This window comes from Pomacea canaliculata, linkage group LG10 (assembly GCF_003073045.1).
Source record: "Pomacea canaliculata isolate SZHN2017 linkage group LG10, ASM307304v1, whole genome shotgun sequence".
Lineage (NCBI taxonomy): Eukaryota > Metazoa > Mollusca > Gastropoda > Architaenioglossa > Ampullariidae > Pomacea > Pomacea canaliculata.
The window spans coordinates 14,831,326-14,848,825 of NC_037599.1; the positions used below are offsets into that span (position 1 = coordinate 14,831,326).

At 40.2% G+C, this 17,500-nt stretch overlaps 1 protein-coding gene across 6 annotated transcripts; it reads left to right on the forward strand.

Moving 5' to 3' along the window:
- Window positions 1–1,941: 1,941 nt before the first annotated feature.
- On the forward strand, window positions 1,942–16,378 carry LOC112574568 (probable cAMP-dependent protein kinase catalytic subunit). Of its 6 annotated transcripts, none has more exons than XR_003101460.1 (11): window positions 1,996–2,121; window positions 3,299–3,557; window positions 8,638–8,721; window positions 9,108–9,206; window positions 10,074–10,238; window positions 10,692–10,783; window positions 12,181–12,243; window positions 12,582–12,729; window positions 14,550–14,630; window positions 15,108–15,240; window positions 15,491–15,632. XR_003101460.1 is itself a non-coding variant. In XM_025255733.1 (11 exons), the coding sequence occupies exons 2-11, from the start codon at window positions 3,342–3,344 to the stop codon at window positions 15,659–15,661; spliced, it is 1,236 nt and encodes a 411-aa protein (XP_025111518.1). In that variant the 5' UTR covers window positions 1,996–2,121; window positions 3,299–3,341; the 3' UTR covers window positions 15,662–16,378. The 6 variants fall into 6 exon arrangements, 5 of the variants coding, with proteins under 5 accessions (XP_025111522.1, XP_025111518.1, XP_025111519.1 ...); XM_025255733.1 differs by having other exon boundaries at window positions 15,124–15,240; window positions 15,491–16,378; XM_025255734.1 differs by having other exon boundaries at window positions 15,127–15,240; window positions 15,491–16,378.
- Window positions 16,379–17,500: the final 1,122 nt, after the last annotated feature.

The following is a 17,500-nucleotide window of genomic DNA, read 5'->3' on the forward strand; positions in this document are numbered from 1 at the left end:
TCATATTTTAGACTCGCGGAGCCATGAGTGTTACATCAAAAAAAAAACAACAACAAAAAAAACAAAAAAAAGAAAACGCGGTCGTCATGATATTGCCATGCCGAAGAGAGTGTATAATCCGTTCTACCCGTGAGCTGCTGGACTTGCAGAAATAAGAAAAGAGGATTGAGCAACCCTACTAGAAGCCGACAAAACCTCAGTGCGAACGGTTTCTTTGTAAAGCAACCAGAAAGCTCCACCCTTCACTGACGCCAGGTCTCGTGACTTTTGACTTTAAGAGGTAGCCCAGAAAATTCTCTGTGCAGTCTGCTGGCACCATATAATCTTACGCTACAAGGCGCTTCTCGAACGACTTAGCAGCCTCTCTCATAGAATCAGTCCGATTTACAAGCCTCTTTAACTTAAACTTACCAGACTTATATAGATGCAAGTACTTCAAATTGCACAGCTTTTATAGCCTAGATTGCCGTTTGATTAAGGTTTACTTATTATTTTGTAAATGTTTTGCTATGAAAAACATGTTCAGCATGACAGGTTTAGGTTTGCGCCTTGTCCGCTACAAAACAGGTATTGCTGACGGCTTACACGAATCCTGGGCGACACGTGCAGCATGCAAGCAATCACTTGATAAATAGGTAAACATTGGGACGCCCGTAATGCACGCCATTAAGAGCTGTAATCAGGGAAATGGAAAACTCTGTGACAGAAAACGTGACTCACCACTCAGATTCATTTACGGGCATCATTACCATGTCGAAGTCATTCGGCTGAATAGGACCGATTCATTAACTTTGCTGTTATCTCAACGCATACAAAACGGGATCCATTTTCATTGTAATTTGATCAATATCCTTCTGTAAATATCGCTCCGGAAATCTATTCCGTTTGTTAAAAGGCCTGATGTGTATAGACGAATGATTTTTGGTAATAATTTTTAATAAATTAAAACTAAAATGCAATTTTAAAAAAAAACGATCAGAAAAGTACATGCAGTAAACACCTGTAATTTAGCAGTACAACGCTTTGCAACGAACCTTTTGAACAACTGCTCTAAAATATGTATGGTTTGCGCTTGTCACAGACGCACAACAAAGGCATGCATTAGTTAATCGTTCTTTCTTTCAACACAAATAATCTGTTCGTGGACTTTCGATGTCACTGTAATTGTTATCCGCTGTACTCAATTATTGTAATAACTTTTTTTTTGAAGGGGCTAATAAATAAACAATGGTGAAAAGAGTCAAACCTAATTTGTGCAAGCATATGCATCCGCACAAAGCGTACTTCAATCAATCCAAGTCGGGGCTCACACCTACGTAAGCATCCAATTCCTAATCACTCACAACCTATATTTAGCACTATCCACTATAAGATTCAATGGCTAGGCTTTGAAAATGTCTCAAAATACTACAAAATAATTTTTTTTTTTTTTTATACTCGAGTTCCGTCGTCTACTAGACAAAAGCGATTATCTCGCTGATCCAAGTTTCCGGGATTTCGGGACAACACAAAGCATGACATCACGAAGCAGGCCCGTTCTTAGCCCCCGCGGGGCCCGAGGCAAAGGGCATGTGCGGGGCCCTCACGCCACGATCACACGGTTTTAGTTGGGATCTAAAGTCACTTTTTTCCTCAGGGATATCTCGTCTTTTATCATTGACAGCACGCTGCATACACATTACAACATAAGCCTACGATTAATTTATTTGTAACGTTCGTCAATAGGTTACAACGAAGGGAACCGTACAGTCTGCAGTCGTAGTTGAGGTTGAGTTGAGCGGGGCCCCTTGAAGCGCGGGGCCCTAGGCAGATGCCTCGTCCGCCTGCCCCTAAGCACGGCCCTGTCACGAAGTATCGAGGGCCGACTGTCGTCATGTTATTCTCGTGACGCAAAATTTACATTTGTGGCCAAAAATGCATCATCAGAACGTCATCATTAGTTAGAGAGATGGTTACAAGTATTTATGTCAGTAATATTTGACTCGTGTAGGAATCGTTTGGGGTTTGTTTTACGAAAAGATTAAATAAATGAAAGATTATATTTCAGATTATAAAAAAAAACTTTAGTTCACTAAAATGGAAGATTGTTGTCAAGGTAACCTTGGACATAAACAACTAATGGTGAGTAGAAAATATTTTTATCTATAATGACCATTCTGTTGTTTGAAGTGTGAGTGCTAGACTAGAAATAATGTTTCAGGTAGGGTTTTTTTTCCTTCAGATTGGCCAACTGGAAGACTGAGCATGCATTCAAATGCAAATAATAAAAGCAGGGATGCACAACCTACGGCCCGCGGGCCATATCTGGCCCGCGACGCGGTGCCATCCGGCCCGCGAAACTTCTGCCCACAGTGCAGGAAATCGGCATGTTAGTAATAAAAGAAGACCTTTAAAAAAACGAAAAAAAAAGGAAGAAGAAGTATTTATCCCCACGTAGGGGCGTTTCCCAATCTTTTTTTTTTTTCGATGGACGAACATTTCGATTCAATGCTCTGACTTGGTGTCTCTACGATGAGGCCAGACATTCAGAAGTTGGTTGCGGGAAAACAACTTCAAATATCCCACTAATTACTACATAATTAATGGTAAGTACAACTTGTTTCTAATAAAAAATGGTATCTGCTCTATTTTTTTTCTTTTTTGTATTTTTGCGGTGAAGTGGCCCGCGACACGGCTGTCCCAAATGGATATGGCCCGCAGGCCGAAAAAGGTTGGGCATCACTGATAAAAGGATTAAACTCGAGAAAATAGTTGTATACGCATTTATGTCAGGAGAGTGCGACTGTCCATACTTTAATATTGAAGTTTAGCCTTACTTTCTATTTTAAAATTTTGTTAGTTTCTTCATTGTGTTTCATTACTGATTGTCACATTCATCGCCATCATTTTGACAGCCGTAGGTGTATATTTATATATGAAGTTATATATAAATATACTTTAAAAATACTTTATATACTTTAATTAAAAATACGCATTCTCTCACACATATGCACACGAACGCACACACACACACACAGAAAGAAAGAGAAATTATAAATGCAAAGACCTAAAATGCAGAAGAAGTGAATTTGTATGATGATGGAAACGAGGCTGCGCCTGTCAGACTAAGTCACTTTGTTCTCCAGCGATTGTTTATGCTTTCTTGTGCAACGTCTTTATTTATTCGCATTATAGGTTTTTTAAATTAGATCCTTATTACTTTTAATCTTTCTTTTGTTTTTGATGTACTGTTTGTAATCGTTTTGTCTTACTGTAATTTTTGTGTAGCCTTTCTATATTTCATTGCATTTTTGTTTAGTCCTGTTTCCATCAGCCACTTCTGAACAGTTCTGCTTGACCCTATGATCGCGCTGTGTAGTGACGATCTTCCCTGCCATAGACCTCACAGAGTTCGCATTATTACTGCCTTTGTGCCACATCTCACTTACACACGAACTCAGCTTCTTTCACCGATCGCCTTCAGATGTGTTGGTGGTAGCACGCATCCTGTGGGTCGTCGAAGAGAAAGATCTGTTTTTAGTGGCAGAACTAGTAGCCAGACTCGTTTGGAAAAAGAAGTTAGTAAAACTGTGAATTTTTATAACCTTATTCTAGTGACTATTACTCGTGTCAACACAGTGTATTCGTCTAGCGTAAAGAACACATCAAATGTTCATCATCGATGCTAAACGATAGGTAAGGCTCTTCTCCTTCCTTTTCGCTACACCTCTGTATCGCGCTTTTTAATGCCCGGTCTGTCTCATCAAACCAGCAAACACAGCAGAGAACTGATATCGTGGAATTCATCAGTGTCAATGATCTCGACTCGCATATACATCATATCCTGGATTGGGTGGTGCACAGACCTGTTGATCATGTCATATGCACTGTTACTGTCTCAAATGTGCTCTCAGATTATTTTTGTGTGCGGTTTGATTTGTCAGCCAGTCGCCCACCACTGACACTAGTGTTTCGCAGTCTGACATCTTCGTGACATGGACATGTGTATGTTTCGTGATGACTTGGGAACAGAATTGGCCTTCTGCCCCTCAACCTCTGCTGACAGGCTTTCGACATCTCTCCGCTCCATGCTGTAGGCTTCTTTACCCACCATTCATTGTGTTCGAGTATATTCACGGAGTAATTTCCTTGGGCTTTGTTTCTTTCTACTGCATTCCTTGTCGAACCACTTGGCACCTGATCTTCGAGCGAGTTTGCCTGTGTACATCCTCTTTTTCGTGCACTGTGCCGAAGTTAGTAAGAAGTCAGCAAAGTGTTGAAAAGTTGCGTTTGGGGATGTCTGCCTTCAGAATCTTCTTCTACGATTCTTTGACTTTCTTCTGAGTTTACTCTATCTTTATATTCCTGTTCTTTTGATTGGTCCCATATAAATCTAAGTGAGCACTGTTTTTCGGCAGTCCCTCCTGCATCTTGGAAACTGGTTGAAGTGTACACCTCAATTGGCATGTGGGAAGACTACTCGTTGAGTGACCAACACCTGGTCGTTAGGTCAGAGTTACACAAAAAGTAGTCTGTCACGGACCATCCGCAGACACGCGCATTCGTTCCACAAAAAAGAAATAAAGAGATCGCTTGAGGGTGGGTGTCCCTCCTTAGAGGCACCAATAATTATTAAGAACAAACACAAGTTTAAAAGGAGACAAAGTATCAACAGTAATCCACCCGTCAATAGAAACAACACTCCATCACGTTCACTCCAACAAAGTTTAACATGTCACTCTGCCGGAATCCACACGGCATCAACCAGAAAGTTACAATAATAATCCTTGACGCAGTCCGACAATTTATAGCCACAGTGTTATCCTTCATAACACATGTAGGTCTTTGACAAAATCCAACAAGTGAATGACCGTCTATTCCCTGCAGCTTTCCAGTCCCCGGTTTTATGTAGTCAACTCTAATCCTCTTTCCTATAGTTCAATAAATGGTAATAAAAGAGTGGTTTTACGATACCGATAAGTTGCTGTCAGGTGGGTGGGTAGAACAAGATGTAGCTGAGATGAAACTAAGAGGAAGCCTCCCCTCCTCCGGTGGGTTAGTGTTGGCTGTCCTGCTACCCTCTCTGGTGGTGGTCGGTGCGTCAGCGTAAGGAAGGGCAGGGTAGCCCCCTCCTCACTCCAAGCCCACTGCTCCTACTCGCCAACGTCGGTGTGCAGTTTCTTGGCCCCCAAGAATTTGAACGGCCTGTTGCTCACACCACAGAGCTCCCACGGCGATGACGCGGACTACAGAAACACGACCAGTGATGTACATCCACTGTAGTACATACACAGTATTACTCCCACGGTAATACTTCCTCACAGGTCGCAGCAGCAGCGAGTTAGTGCAGAAAAACCACAATTCCACCAAGTTGTGTTCAGCCGCCCACTGGTCACTTACGGTCGTGCTCCAAAACACTCACCGCAGCCACACTAGTGCAGCCGACTGGTGGGGCCCCGGCCAACGACAACAAACGTCAAGCAGGTGCAACCCTTCAATCCACGGGCTAGAACAATAAAAATGGCCACCGCTGCGCCACACACCGATGCTCCTTCCCGATCCACCGTTCTCCCGCCTCTTTCTTTTTCTTAACGTCATCTTTTTGTCTTCACCTTGTTGTCGTCACGTTATTTTGACGTCACACCTTATGTCTTTTGCTCAAGGAACTTCCCAAATGACATCCAGCCCACTACACTAGACCAAGTGCGTACACTGTCTCACCCACACATGGAATTCGCTGAATGTCGTGGCTCACACTTCCCATGAAAAAACAGGTCAACTACGGTTGTCAACTTTCCCCCCTTCCCCCCTCTATTGCGCACTTGTCCGTTACATAGTCCACCACGCTATTACCGTGGGGTGACACGTAAGTATAGCGGGCAGAATCGTCGCAAGAATCACCATTTAGCACAAGGACACCGTGGAGCACAATTCCATTAAAAGACGACCAAAATAGCTAGTATCCCAGCATTCGCCTTTGAGCTGCGGAGAACTAAGGATGAGCGTCGGCGAGCTGAGAGATTGTGGCGTAGGTCTGGGTTGACTGTTCATAAACAGATGCTAAATGCTGCCAAGCGTGAAGTCATCCACCTTGTTTATTCGGCCAAAACTGAATTTCTCCGTGCTCACATCAGTACCTGATCGTCGAATAGGAGCATATTTAGGACCTGCAACCATCTGTTGGGCCGCACGAACAGGCCGCAACTGCCCACGGTCATTCCACCTGCTTTACTACTTGAGGCCTTCAGTGAGTTTTTGTCCACAAGATTCATGACATCCAGGCTAAACTTGAGCAGCTGCCTATGCACCTTCAGCTCTTGCTAACCACGTCGATGGTCTGGCAAGACTAAAGTGCTCATTTGCTTTCTTTCAGCCAATCTCGGAAAATGAACTTAGGACCATCATACTCCAGCCAAAACCGACAACTTACCTACTGGACCCAGTTCCCACCCCATTACTGGTAGACAGTCTCGACATCCTACTCCCTGCCCTCACAGAAATAGTAAACGATAGCTTGTCCTCTGGCATCTTCCCAACTACCTTCAAAACAGCCTGAATGAAACTGCTGTAAAAAGCCTATCCTTGACATCAACGTATTAAAAATATTATATCCCAGTCTCAAACTTTATTACAGCAAATATATCTGTGTATTGTAACGTGTTTTCGAGTTAGTGGAATTCCTTCTCTCCTTTCTGCCTGCCCGTTCCACAGCCGCAAAGAGACAAGTCATTTCCATTACTCATCAGAACAAAGACGTCTTATTTTCGTTCCCAGGTCTTCCTTTGCATATCAGTATATCATCTGTATATCATCAGCTATATAAGTCTGCGGTGGTAAAACTGAATCTGAAGACACCATTATCAAATCTCTCTTTCCTCTCAACAAAACCTTGGAAAATATCGTCCTTAAGCAGCCTTTTGTATACTTAAATGATCACTCTTTTCTGCCCTCTCAGCAGTCACCTCACAGTCCATCACACAGCACTCAGACTGCTTCAAGTTAAAATGGCATCTTGTTACCCCCTGATCATGGAAATTTTACCGTCTCAGAGAAATATTTAACATCGTTGATAACAACTTTCTTGATTCGCTGTGAAGTAACTATATATGGTCTCCCTGGACCTCTCTACTAGTAACTATGTGGCTGGTTGAACTTAGTCAAATGCCAGCAACAATGTTTCTTCTGATCTGATCCAGCTCTTCGTTCTTCCGATGTTCCACAATAATGCGTTCTTGGAGCAGTCCTTCTCATCATGTATGATTCTGGCAAAAAGACCAAGAGAGCCCATGGGCGGGAAGTGAAGCTACGCTGACCCGTCTGTGACCAAGGCCCCGCCCTCCTGTACCGACTGTCATTGTTCGCGCCTGGTTCGCGCCTGGTGGTGCGCTTTCGATGAAATGACATTTAAAGAAAAATAATCATTAGTGACACAGCGGCTGGAAAAGTGTTAGAACCCAGGCAGTCTTGTTGCTCAATTATTTATAAATTTACTGCTGCATTTTTCATTGAAATAAAACAAATAGATGCTTTTCTGCAGCGTCTGCAAGGAAAAACTAAAAAAATGTGCAAATTGCAACATTTGTAAATATACGTGTACATATTTTATATTTGCAAAGGTACTGGGTGTAAAGAGGTTTTAGATATATGTCTTCGTGTGAAAAAATTTCACTAATTAGCGTTAGTGGCAAAACCAATGGTAATGTATACTTGAAACGCTTCTTCTTTATTTATTTTTGTTGTTGTTGTTGTTGTTGGATTTTTTTCTAAATTAGAGAAGTTGCCCCTTTTGAGATATGTTTTAAAGCTCTATTTTCGAGGAGAATGAAAGCGTACTCGTGTGACTGCGTGTGTGCTGTACACGATCGTCAAAACAAAGGCGAGTCACGCCTGAGCAGCTGGCGACGTTTACTGTCCTAGAAGGGGAATGGCCCTGACTTCAAGCTCTCATTTAACAGTAGTCATTCTTGGTGATCTTCTTTGATTCTGGTCCCTTCTTTACAGTCATTGAGCGGTCCGGTGGCGCAACGGTTAGCGCTGTTAGCGCTGTTAGCGCCTGTCACCAATGCAGTGAAGGTTGGCTGCCCTGAGTTCATTTCTCGTCTCGGGCACGCTATTCTTTCTCTGCACGTGGCATCTGTTTACAGGGCTGGCTGCTTGCCGTAATATAGCCTTAGCTGCTGACACGGCGTAAAACACCAATTCCCCCCCCCCCCTCTTTACAGTCACGCTGTTTCGATGAACAAAAACAAACTAAATTAAATGACAAGAAGAAGGCTGGTTTTTTTTTTTTTTATCTCTATAGTTCCATCATCATCGTTTTTATCATCAATGGGAGTGGGAACCTCTTGTATCTCACATCTTATGCTGTAATTTGGACTCCATCATATTGATTAACATGTTCCTGCACCATCATTTTTGTTGTTTGGCTTAGGCAGCTATTCGTCACATTATGTTGAGGGGGCAAAGATACTGGTTTGCTCACCTGATTTTTTCCCTCAAAACCTCTGAACTTACTAGTTGTCCAAAACACACAATTAACAAACTACAGAGTTCAGAATTTCGCAGCATCCATTGTGATCCATTGGAATTAACATATTTGGAGACGGTTTAGCCTGTTCTAAAGCTGAATGCTCACCGCTACACTATTTTTTTTTTCAGAAAAGAAGACAAGCGGTGGGATTTAATTCAATTTCAAAATTACCTTATCCATTTTTTCCAGTTTTGGATAAAAAAGTGTGTGAGGTAAGTTGCAAATTATATCGCACTAGTTTTGTGAATGCGTTTGTTTACGCCTCGTCGGTCATTCTGTTAAGTGCTTTTGTAATCACAAAAACTATAACAAATTACATAATGGAATATAAAGTCTTTCATACCTATCACAAAAGTTTATTTGAAATCGTTACTGGTTTAGATCTTTCGATTGAGGCACACACTCAAACGAGCAACTATTGAGAGCTTGCAAAAGCGGTTGGGTTTACTGACAATGTGCCCTTCCCAATGGAACCTTTCTGCTTCTTATTCTCACTCTTTTTACACCTCTGTCAAAATACTTCTTGTTGGAGATACATTTTAAGGTCTAGACATCACTCTGACTTACACTGCAATTAATCTGCTTTCATGTGCTGTAGAAATACGGCATGAACATTACAGGAAGCAAAAGATACGTTATAGACGAAAAAGAAGTATTTTCATTTCGATACATTATGGGAGAGGATGCATACAGCAAAGTAAGTATACAGATGACATCTCTACATATGTGTAATAATAGTTATCATCATTTGTAATCAGCTTGTGTAGGCCTCGTGGCCGATATCAACACGAAGATACACCAGAGAAGGTAGATATATCTAGCCTCTCTGGATACACTGCGAAGAGTAGGAAGTATATGAAAATATAAAAAAATTAGAGGCACCGAAATACTGTAGAACAGGATATAGAATTTACATTGTCTTACGTTTATACAGTTAGAAACAGATATACATTTAATTATGATTTTACAGTCGATACATTCTAACCACTGTCAAAGATGTGTGGTAAAACAATAAAATACATTGCGTATTGTTGTGACATGAAGATTAAAAGAAGGCATCTAAGCCACCACACTGACCATTACACTCGAAATTAACATTCGATTTGTTAAGATGGGAATTAAGAGAAATGGCCAGCAGTTACATCTCGGTCGACACAGAGCCTGAGGTGTTTGCGGTGTGTTAAATGGATTATGTGTAAGGCTGTAATTCGAGATGGCAGTTGCAGTATTCAAGGAAAGAAGCATGCCACTTTGGGCGGAAAGTCATGGAGTCTTTCTTTCAATGTGGCAATATGATGATGATGATGATGATGTAGTTTTGTAGCGCACTAGTATCCGCATCACAAAGATGCGCTCAATGCAATAACCCATGTAGAGTTACCAACTACTTACTTTTCGAACACACATACAAACAAATGGTAAATAGTGTGTATGTGTGTGTTTCACATCAATATCAATTAATTTTCTTTAGTGGCAGTTTAGTGTAAGTGTATTTACTTACGTCATTCTTTGAGTATAGTGCTATTCATGTTAACAGTTTCATTCTACTCTGTTTTTGGTTCAGATCTGGTATTCCCGCTTACGTGGAAAGTCGCAAAAGGTGGTGGCTATAAAGATGTATGATCGGAGTAAGTGCTCAGACGAGCTCGCAAACACCGAAATTCTGGTCCTCAAAGTCGCCATTGGCTCTCCATTTATTGTTCAGCTCCATAGCAGCTTCCAGACTCCAGTTGGTATTTTAAAGCAACGTATTGCTTGGTGTGTGTGTGTTTTCAAGCTTAAAATGGATGTTTGCATATATGTAACCTGAGAGAGTAAGTTACACTCTACTATTTGAATTTACCTCTCTTTCTCGCATAGGCTTACCTCGAAATATTTATATAAACACCAAGTGGATTGACGAAAATGATTTAATGTGACGAAGATGCTCTTTACTGCAGTTAAGGAGATGTGTTCATGATTACTTTCTTACTTATGAAATCTCATTGAGACAACAAAATCCAAAATTTAGTATGTTATTCATTACTTTGTAGAAAATATATTTATTAAGCGTATATGTTCCTAGATTATACGTACTAACTTAAGTGATAAATTGTAGCTTTCATCAGTAAAACGCTGATGACCTTAAAAATGTCAAACTAGGAGTAAAATAAGGACGTACTAACACTGACCATGTCTGCAGACACATTGGGCTATCGTGATGAAGCTTGCCAGACGCCGTACATTACACGAGAAACTACGGGCCATGAGAACCTATTCAGAGATCGTCTCCCGGTATGTTCAACACACACCGTTCTTTAGTTGTGTGTATATAGATACATTCCGTCTCTTTGAAGACCATCGCGTCAAAGTGCTGTCGAGACACTGAAGCAAATTTTGACAAAAAAATTTTTAGCACGCCGCCTATTGCGCGAGCTTGTTGACGCTGGCATCGCTGTCGCCAGCACCCCAAGGCTCTGGCAATAGAGCATCTTCTGTGTACTCAGCGAATTCTCACGATCGATATACGATTGAAAAAGTCTGTTTTAGTGAACAGATAAATCGTTAAAAGACTTATTAAGTTTCTTTTATCTAAGTCGAGCATCAGCCACTTTCATTTGTGTGTATGTTTTTGGTTGAAATGGCTTACTCGACTGTGACCTGCTATTTCGAATGTCATCTTGCTTTTGTTATGTTGGTACGTGCTATATGTCTAGTGCAAAACACGTGCATACATTTCTATACGTTAGGTTCCATAAGTTTAATACCTATGAAGCCAGTACCTCATCGTAAACCTTATTTTCGTAAGTGATGATGCAAAACCCTCCTTTTATTTCTGGGGTGTGTATATGTAACCTGTGAGAGTAAGTTTCTTTACTTCTTATATCGTGAAACAGTGAAACACTGGCACATAGTAATAGCAAATATAAACATTTCAAATGTAACAAATGTTGAAGAATTATTGTTTCATTTTAAAATAAACATCTTAATTCTTTCACTGGCTGTAACATAAATTAATGGACGAGCTGCCTTGAGTTTAAGTGTCGTTGCATGCATATGATTATCATAATAATAGGTAACAACAGCATAAAAGTCTTGATTGTTGTCTAAGTACGTTCTTGGTATCGTCAAATGCAAATCATTACTCAAATCTTCATCGTACTGGTTTGACAGCTTGTCGGCCAGAGTGTGCCACTACCTGGTAAGACCCTTGCGGGTACTCAGTATATTGAGATCCCTTCCGTCTGTAGGGATGTAGCTTCTTTACGTGACTCAAGTCCTATTGTTTCCTCTCTTGTTGGGGTTTTAACACTGTGCTGTTAGGTGTCTGCTAAAAGCAGTGTCACCTTTTTTGTTTTCAAGGTTATGCTGAAACTGAGGTGGCAAACTCAGAAATATTCCTGTTTTTGATTATTAGAGAAAAGGAGCTCTTGCTTTTTAATTTAATTTCAGTTATCTATTCTTCTACGCTTGACGTTTTAATCTATTTAAATTGTTAAATTGTTACGGTTTTTTTTTTTGCTTGTTCTTTATACTTTGCTTCCAGGTCTTTTTATTTCATTTCCATTGTTGCTTTTATATTTTCATAAATAAATCATAGGTATTTGAACTTTCGTTGGGTCATTGCTTACTGTTGCACCAACTGCGTCGAAGAAAAAGGTTTTCTAAAATGTCATTAATATTGTCTTCAGATTTTACGCTGCTGAAATTGCGGAAGCTCTGTTTTTTCTGCATAGTCGTGGAATTGTACTGAGGTTTGTGAGTATTTATGTTCATTTTATGTTAAAATCATCTGCGATTTTTCATTTCGTACTAAAGTTAAAAGTAAAGTCACGCATGGATCAGTTCCCCCCTCCCTAATAAGTTTGAGTTTAGAATGAGAAGTTTGTAGCTGTTCTGACGTAACATATGACCACTTCTGTTCGTTTTTTAAAAGTGCACTTTTAAACACAAGTTAGATTTTAAGTACAATATGATTCTAAGAAAAGATACTTTGTTATCGTTAACAAAAGAAAGGTCTTTAAAATTTGATCGTTGTATAACAAGTTAGCAGCACACATCTTAATAATGTCACACTGTGTGTGTGCTGCAGATACTTGAACTTGGATAACCTGGTCTTGACAGAGGAAGGTCATGCACAGTTGTGCGACTTTAGTCTAAGTTATTTGGGTGACATCGATGAACAAATTGTCAACAAACCAATGGTAACTGACCTTAAGCTGCAGTTTCCCGCACCCGAGGTTCGAACTTCGAAATGAGATGAAAGTGATATGGTTCAGATCTTGGCTGGACTTAACATCAAGCTTATAGTCCATGTATAACCCCGTCAAGCAGATTATGTTATTTATTGGTTACTCGTGTCGCCAGTCAACAGTAAATGGTTTATTTTTCCCCTACATCTTTAACGGCATATTGAAATCGACATAAGATACCATTGGGAGGAACAAGTTAGTTTCCCAACTTCTGCAGGATTTGAGCTGCCGTGTTAACTCCAGCCTACTACAGTTCTATAATAATCAAGCCAACAAAATGAGTGTTTCTGGTAGATAACGACAAACAATAGCCCTCTAACTAGTTTTGATGAGACTTTCTAAACCGATTTCTGTTCACATGCACTCAGACTGGTCGCATTTTGTATGCACATCTTTTTGTCTTTATAACCGGAAAGAAAATTGAGATGATCAGAATGTTCCGCTTTTTTCAGCTATTTAAACAGGAGGTTGAGTAGTACTAATAATTTTTTTTAATGAAAGACCCCTACGCACTACGCTTTTCTTAGCAAAGTTATGTAATTAATGTAAAGGTTTATTCAATCAAGAGAGGGAAAAGGTATTTTGCTCCGTCAATCGTAATCAGCTTCTTTAGCCCCTAGCTTTGTTTTCGTGAAACATCCTAATAAAGTGGAAAATATCAAAGCCATGATGTTCCTGGTGCCTATACATCTACGAAAAAATATACTGCAAAGTACTGAGAGAGAACTAGTGGGCACAGGGGACTCCAGGCGGTGAATCAAAACTCTTCATTTTACTATCCAGCTTGTAGGCGGTTATAATTTGTATGCGCACTGAATCGCTCCTAGTTAACATGTGCACCAAATTATTTTCAGCTGTTTTAATTTTTTTTTATATTATAATTTTTTTTTCATCCAGAATAATGAAAATATTATGGCTGACGAAAAGAATAAGTCGATCAGAACTGAGTCTATTATTACCGATATTGTTTACACTCTCAGAACAGTGTGCTTGTTTTATGTTGCTCGGCATGTTTATTAAACTCGAAGATTGAAAGTCATTAATGAACTAATCACACCAGACTTGTTTGATTCCTGATATCGTTTGCATGAAGGTAATATTATATATATATTTGAAATGAATGTACACTATCTGCTAACAATATTTTTAAAAGTAGCATCGACCAGTTAACGTGAATGAGGTGCCCAAATCAAGTTAAATTTTGTTTCGAAATTCATATAATATTCTACAAATGCTTTACCAGAGCAGTTACTTACTAGGTAAATTATGTTTCATTTTATTTTGTAAACCTGTGCAGTTCTCCAAAGGTGTTTAATAATCTAACTTTTTCCCCCACAAATGCAGCTCCAGCGCCGTGTGACGTATATGTTAGTACACAAATTCTTTTCGTTTGATGCTTGCGTTAAACAAAATTTGACGTGTTCGTGAGCAGCTGATAATTAAATAATTAGTGGTGATCAGTTGTTCGAACGTTCACTCTTGACTGTAGTATTTTACTGTTTTGACGTCTCGTCTGCTAACTTCGCCTCTCCTTTCATGGAGAGAAGTTGAACTTGTCGCGAAGGGGGAGCCTGGTGTCTTTTTTTCTGCGCCTGTATGACTGGGATCTGAGCCTGTTATGTGCACTGTGTGTGTGTGTTTGTAAGCGCGCGCTTGACATTGAGGGAAGGGAGAATGGAGCACTCATGTCCAAAAATGTGTTGCTGTTGATCTATCCCTCCATAAGGAGCTGTCTTGATATTGACCATTGTCAGATGTTTTTTTAAGTAATTCTGTGTTTGTGCATGCACTCACGTGTATATGTGTAGCTCATCGTGGGAAACTCTTTTGACAAAGCAGTGGACTGGTGGTCGTACGGTGTTATTTTATACCGAATGATATGTGGACAGGTATGTTCTTTGCTGGTAACTGTATAACGTGAGAGGTGCCCCTTGTAACTACTCTAGTTGGACCAGAAAAACTAGCCTATTTTGTCAGACAATGCACGGATGAATGAACGAATTATTGTGAGAAACTGGGAAAAAACAAAGAGAAAATGTTATAATAAGTGAAATTTTTTTATAACCTTTGTATATAATCATAATATATTTTCTGAGTGAACTATGCGACCTGGACCCAAAACCGTCGAATCTACAGTTATGAACGTGTTCTATTTATCTCGCTTGTTAGAACTTTGTGTAGAACCTTCCTGTTCTCTTATTCATTTTGAGAATGTGGACTATGTGGTGTTTGATTGTTATTGTAGATCTGACTTCAGCGCGTGTTTGTTTGAATGTGTTTGTATGTTGATAGGTAGCTATGTAGTGTGTATTTCTATCACTGTATTCTGTGAGCAGTAACACGCGCGCGCGTTTTCTAACATTCAGTATCATTCGCTTCAAGCAGTATCCATTTCTAGAACACGAAGGCAAGACATGGACAGAGTTGGAAGAAAACGTGTATAGGATGGAAGTCTATCCTTCCCGCATTTCACCTAAAGCCAGAAGGTTTCTCACAAAGGTAATCAAACTACAGCTCTTGCAAACTTTTTTTTTTTATAGACTGTTCTAATTTTCTTTGAAATACTATAGCTTCCACACTGCTATAAAAAGGGGTGATTTTGTTTACACTGAGATGTAGCTTTCGATTTACAAGGAGATTGAACACGTGACAGCATTTAGTTTTTGATTTATTGTGCTCCTGTAATGTGATGATTTAGCAGTACTGTTTTTGTTCACGCTACTTTTTAACCTTTCCTCTTTTTTGGCAGCTTCTTACAAAAAAAAGTCATGTGCGGCTTGGACGAGGGGAACGCGAAGAAGGGGAGATAAGAAATGCAGCTTTCTTCAGGACTGTTGACTGGCATCTCATTCGCCAACAAGTAATACCTGCTCCGTTTACTTCTATTACCAATACAGCCACACGATTTATTCTGCGGTAGTGCCGTAAACTCACTGAGACTATGAACGTGTCACACGAATCTGGTTCTATCATTATTAAAACGTTTGCTTTCAAAATGCTTATAAACGTTTATTATTATTATTCTTGTCATATAGCTAGGAATAAGGGTATAGTTTTGATGCCGTACTTCTGCTCCCTCCACGAGTCGAGCGGACGCGCTGGTAAAATAAGGTGGAATTGATAATTGTAGGGATGAGTTAGTGGTTGAGGTGGCGTTACCTCGGGGACTCAGTAGTCGGCCTTTGGCAGAACTGGACCTTCGGATGGACACAAAGCCAAGAAGTCTCACCACCGTTTACCTCCCCTGTGGTCCGCATTGCTATTACCGGTTCTCTAGCCACTGGGAACGAAGGCAGGGACTCATTGTGTAGCTCGCTCCGAAGCTCCGTTGCTCGCTAGACATGGGTATTTCGGACTGTTCCTACATCCAGCGCACATACAAAAAACATGGGGCAGTCAATAACATAAATCTGGAATCAGTTGTTGTGTTTCAAAAAACTATTTCAGCAACATATAATATAATACATATAACAATGTTTTTGTCAGGATTGGTACACAGGTCTGGAGAATAGTTCTCTTTTTAATGTAAATAACAGTTCCAAAATGTGCTTGCAAGTGAATGATATGTGGATAGTATAAGCAAGGATAATAGAAGAAAGGTCTATACTCGGTTTAGAATTGGTGTTTCAGAAATCAACTGTCACAGAAATCTGTTTGCACAATATGAGATAGCCCGCCATTATCTTTTTTTTTTATAGATGCCTTGGAGAATGAAGCTCATGTCTTATTTTTCTGCCCTCTATATGATGACGAGAGATAAATATGGTAAAGAACTGGATGATGATCCACATGACCTGAAAATATTCTTCTGCTTACCTATGTACCCAATGATACATGGCAATGTGTTCGGCCAAAACTTTAACCTCACAGCTGAGGACATGATGGACACATAATCAAGCTGCGACTAAATGAGTAGACCAGCAAACCAGCCAGTGTTTTTGTTCTGGGATTGTAACCAATGTAATTTAGTAATCAGCTGCCTTGCTTAAATCAATAAACCTCGACAGAACGCTTGGCAGATGTTTTAGCATCTCAAAGTGCCAACCTCCGCTTGGTAAATGAGACCAAAACGATGTTCATCAGCTAACCATATACAGAGAGCTCTTCAAACGTGGAAAGTCAACAGTTCAATGTATTAGGACATGGATATTTAAAGCAAATGAGATGCTTACACTGCCTCTAGGTTATTGATCGGAATTCGTTCTTCAATATCTGCCGTCAATCAGGACTGTTGGGCAGACACAATAGTCTTTTGTGAAGAGTCAATCATCCCTGCCAAGCAGATCTGAAGCTATCCAAATAACAAACCGCAAATGAATGAGTTCAGCAGGGCGAAGAACAAAGTGAGAGAGAAGGAGAAAGCATTCAGGTCAAAGGCAAAAACATCTAGAAGAGAATACAGAAACAATGTGTAGGCGCGACTTAGAAATGATAATACAAGTGAGGCAAAGAGGGGCTTGAACACCATGTTAGGAAGAGAACAATATATAAAGTGATTCGTAAATAATCTTTCTATGCGCTGTTAGAAGTGAGAGCAGCCGAGAAGATTATGTCTACTATTTTCTGTCGGCGGCCACTGTTGCAGTATGTGGGATATTCTCCTTCACGTCAACCTGCGTAAAGCCCTTGGACAACGTGAGAGACAAGATTCTAGAGGAGTATGCGAGTCAGCTAGCTGGTGTTCAGACTTGTCCGGCTTTCCATAAACTCAATGTCGTGACTCGGGGAACAGAGACGCGGAATGGACGGAGGTGTCGTC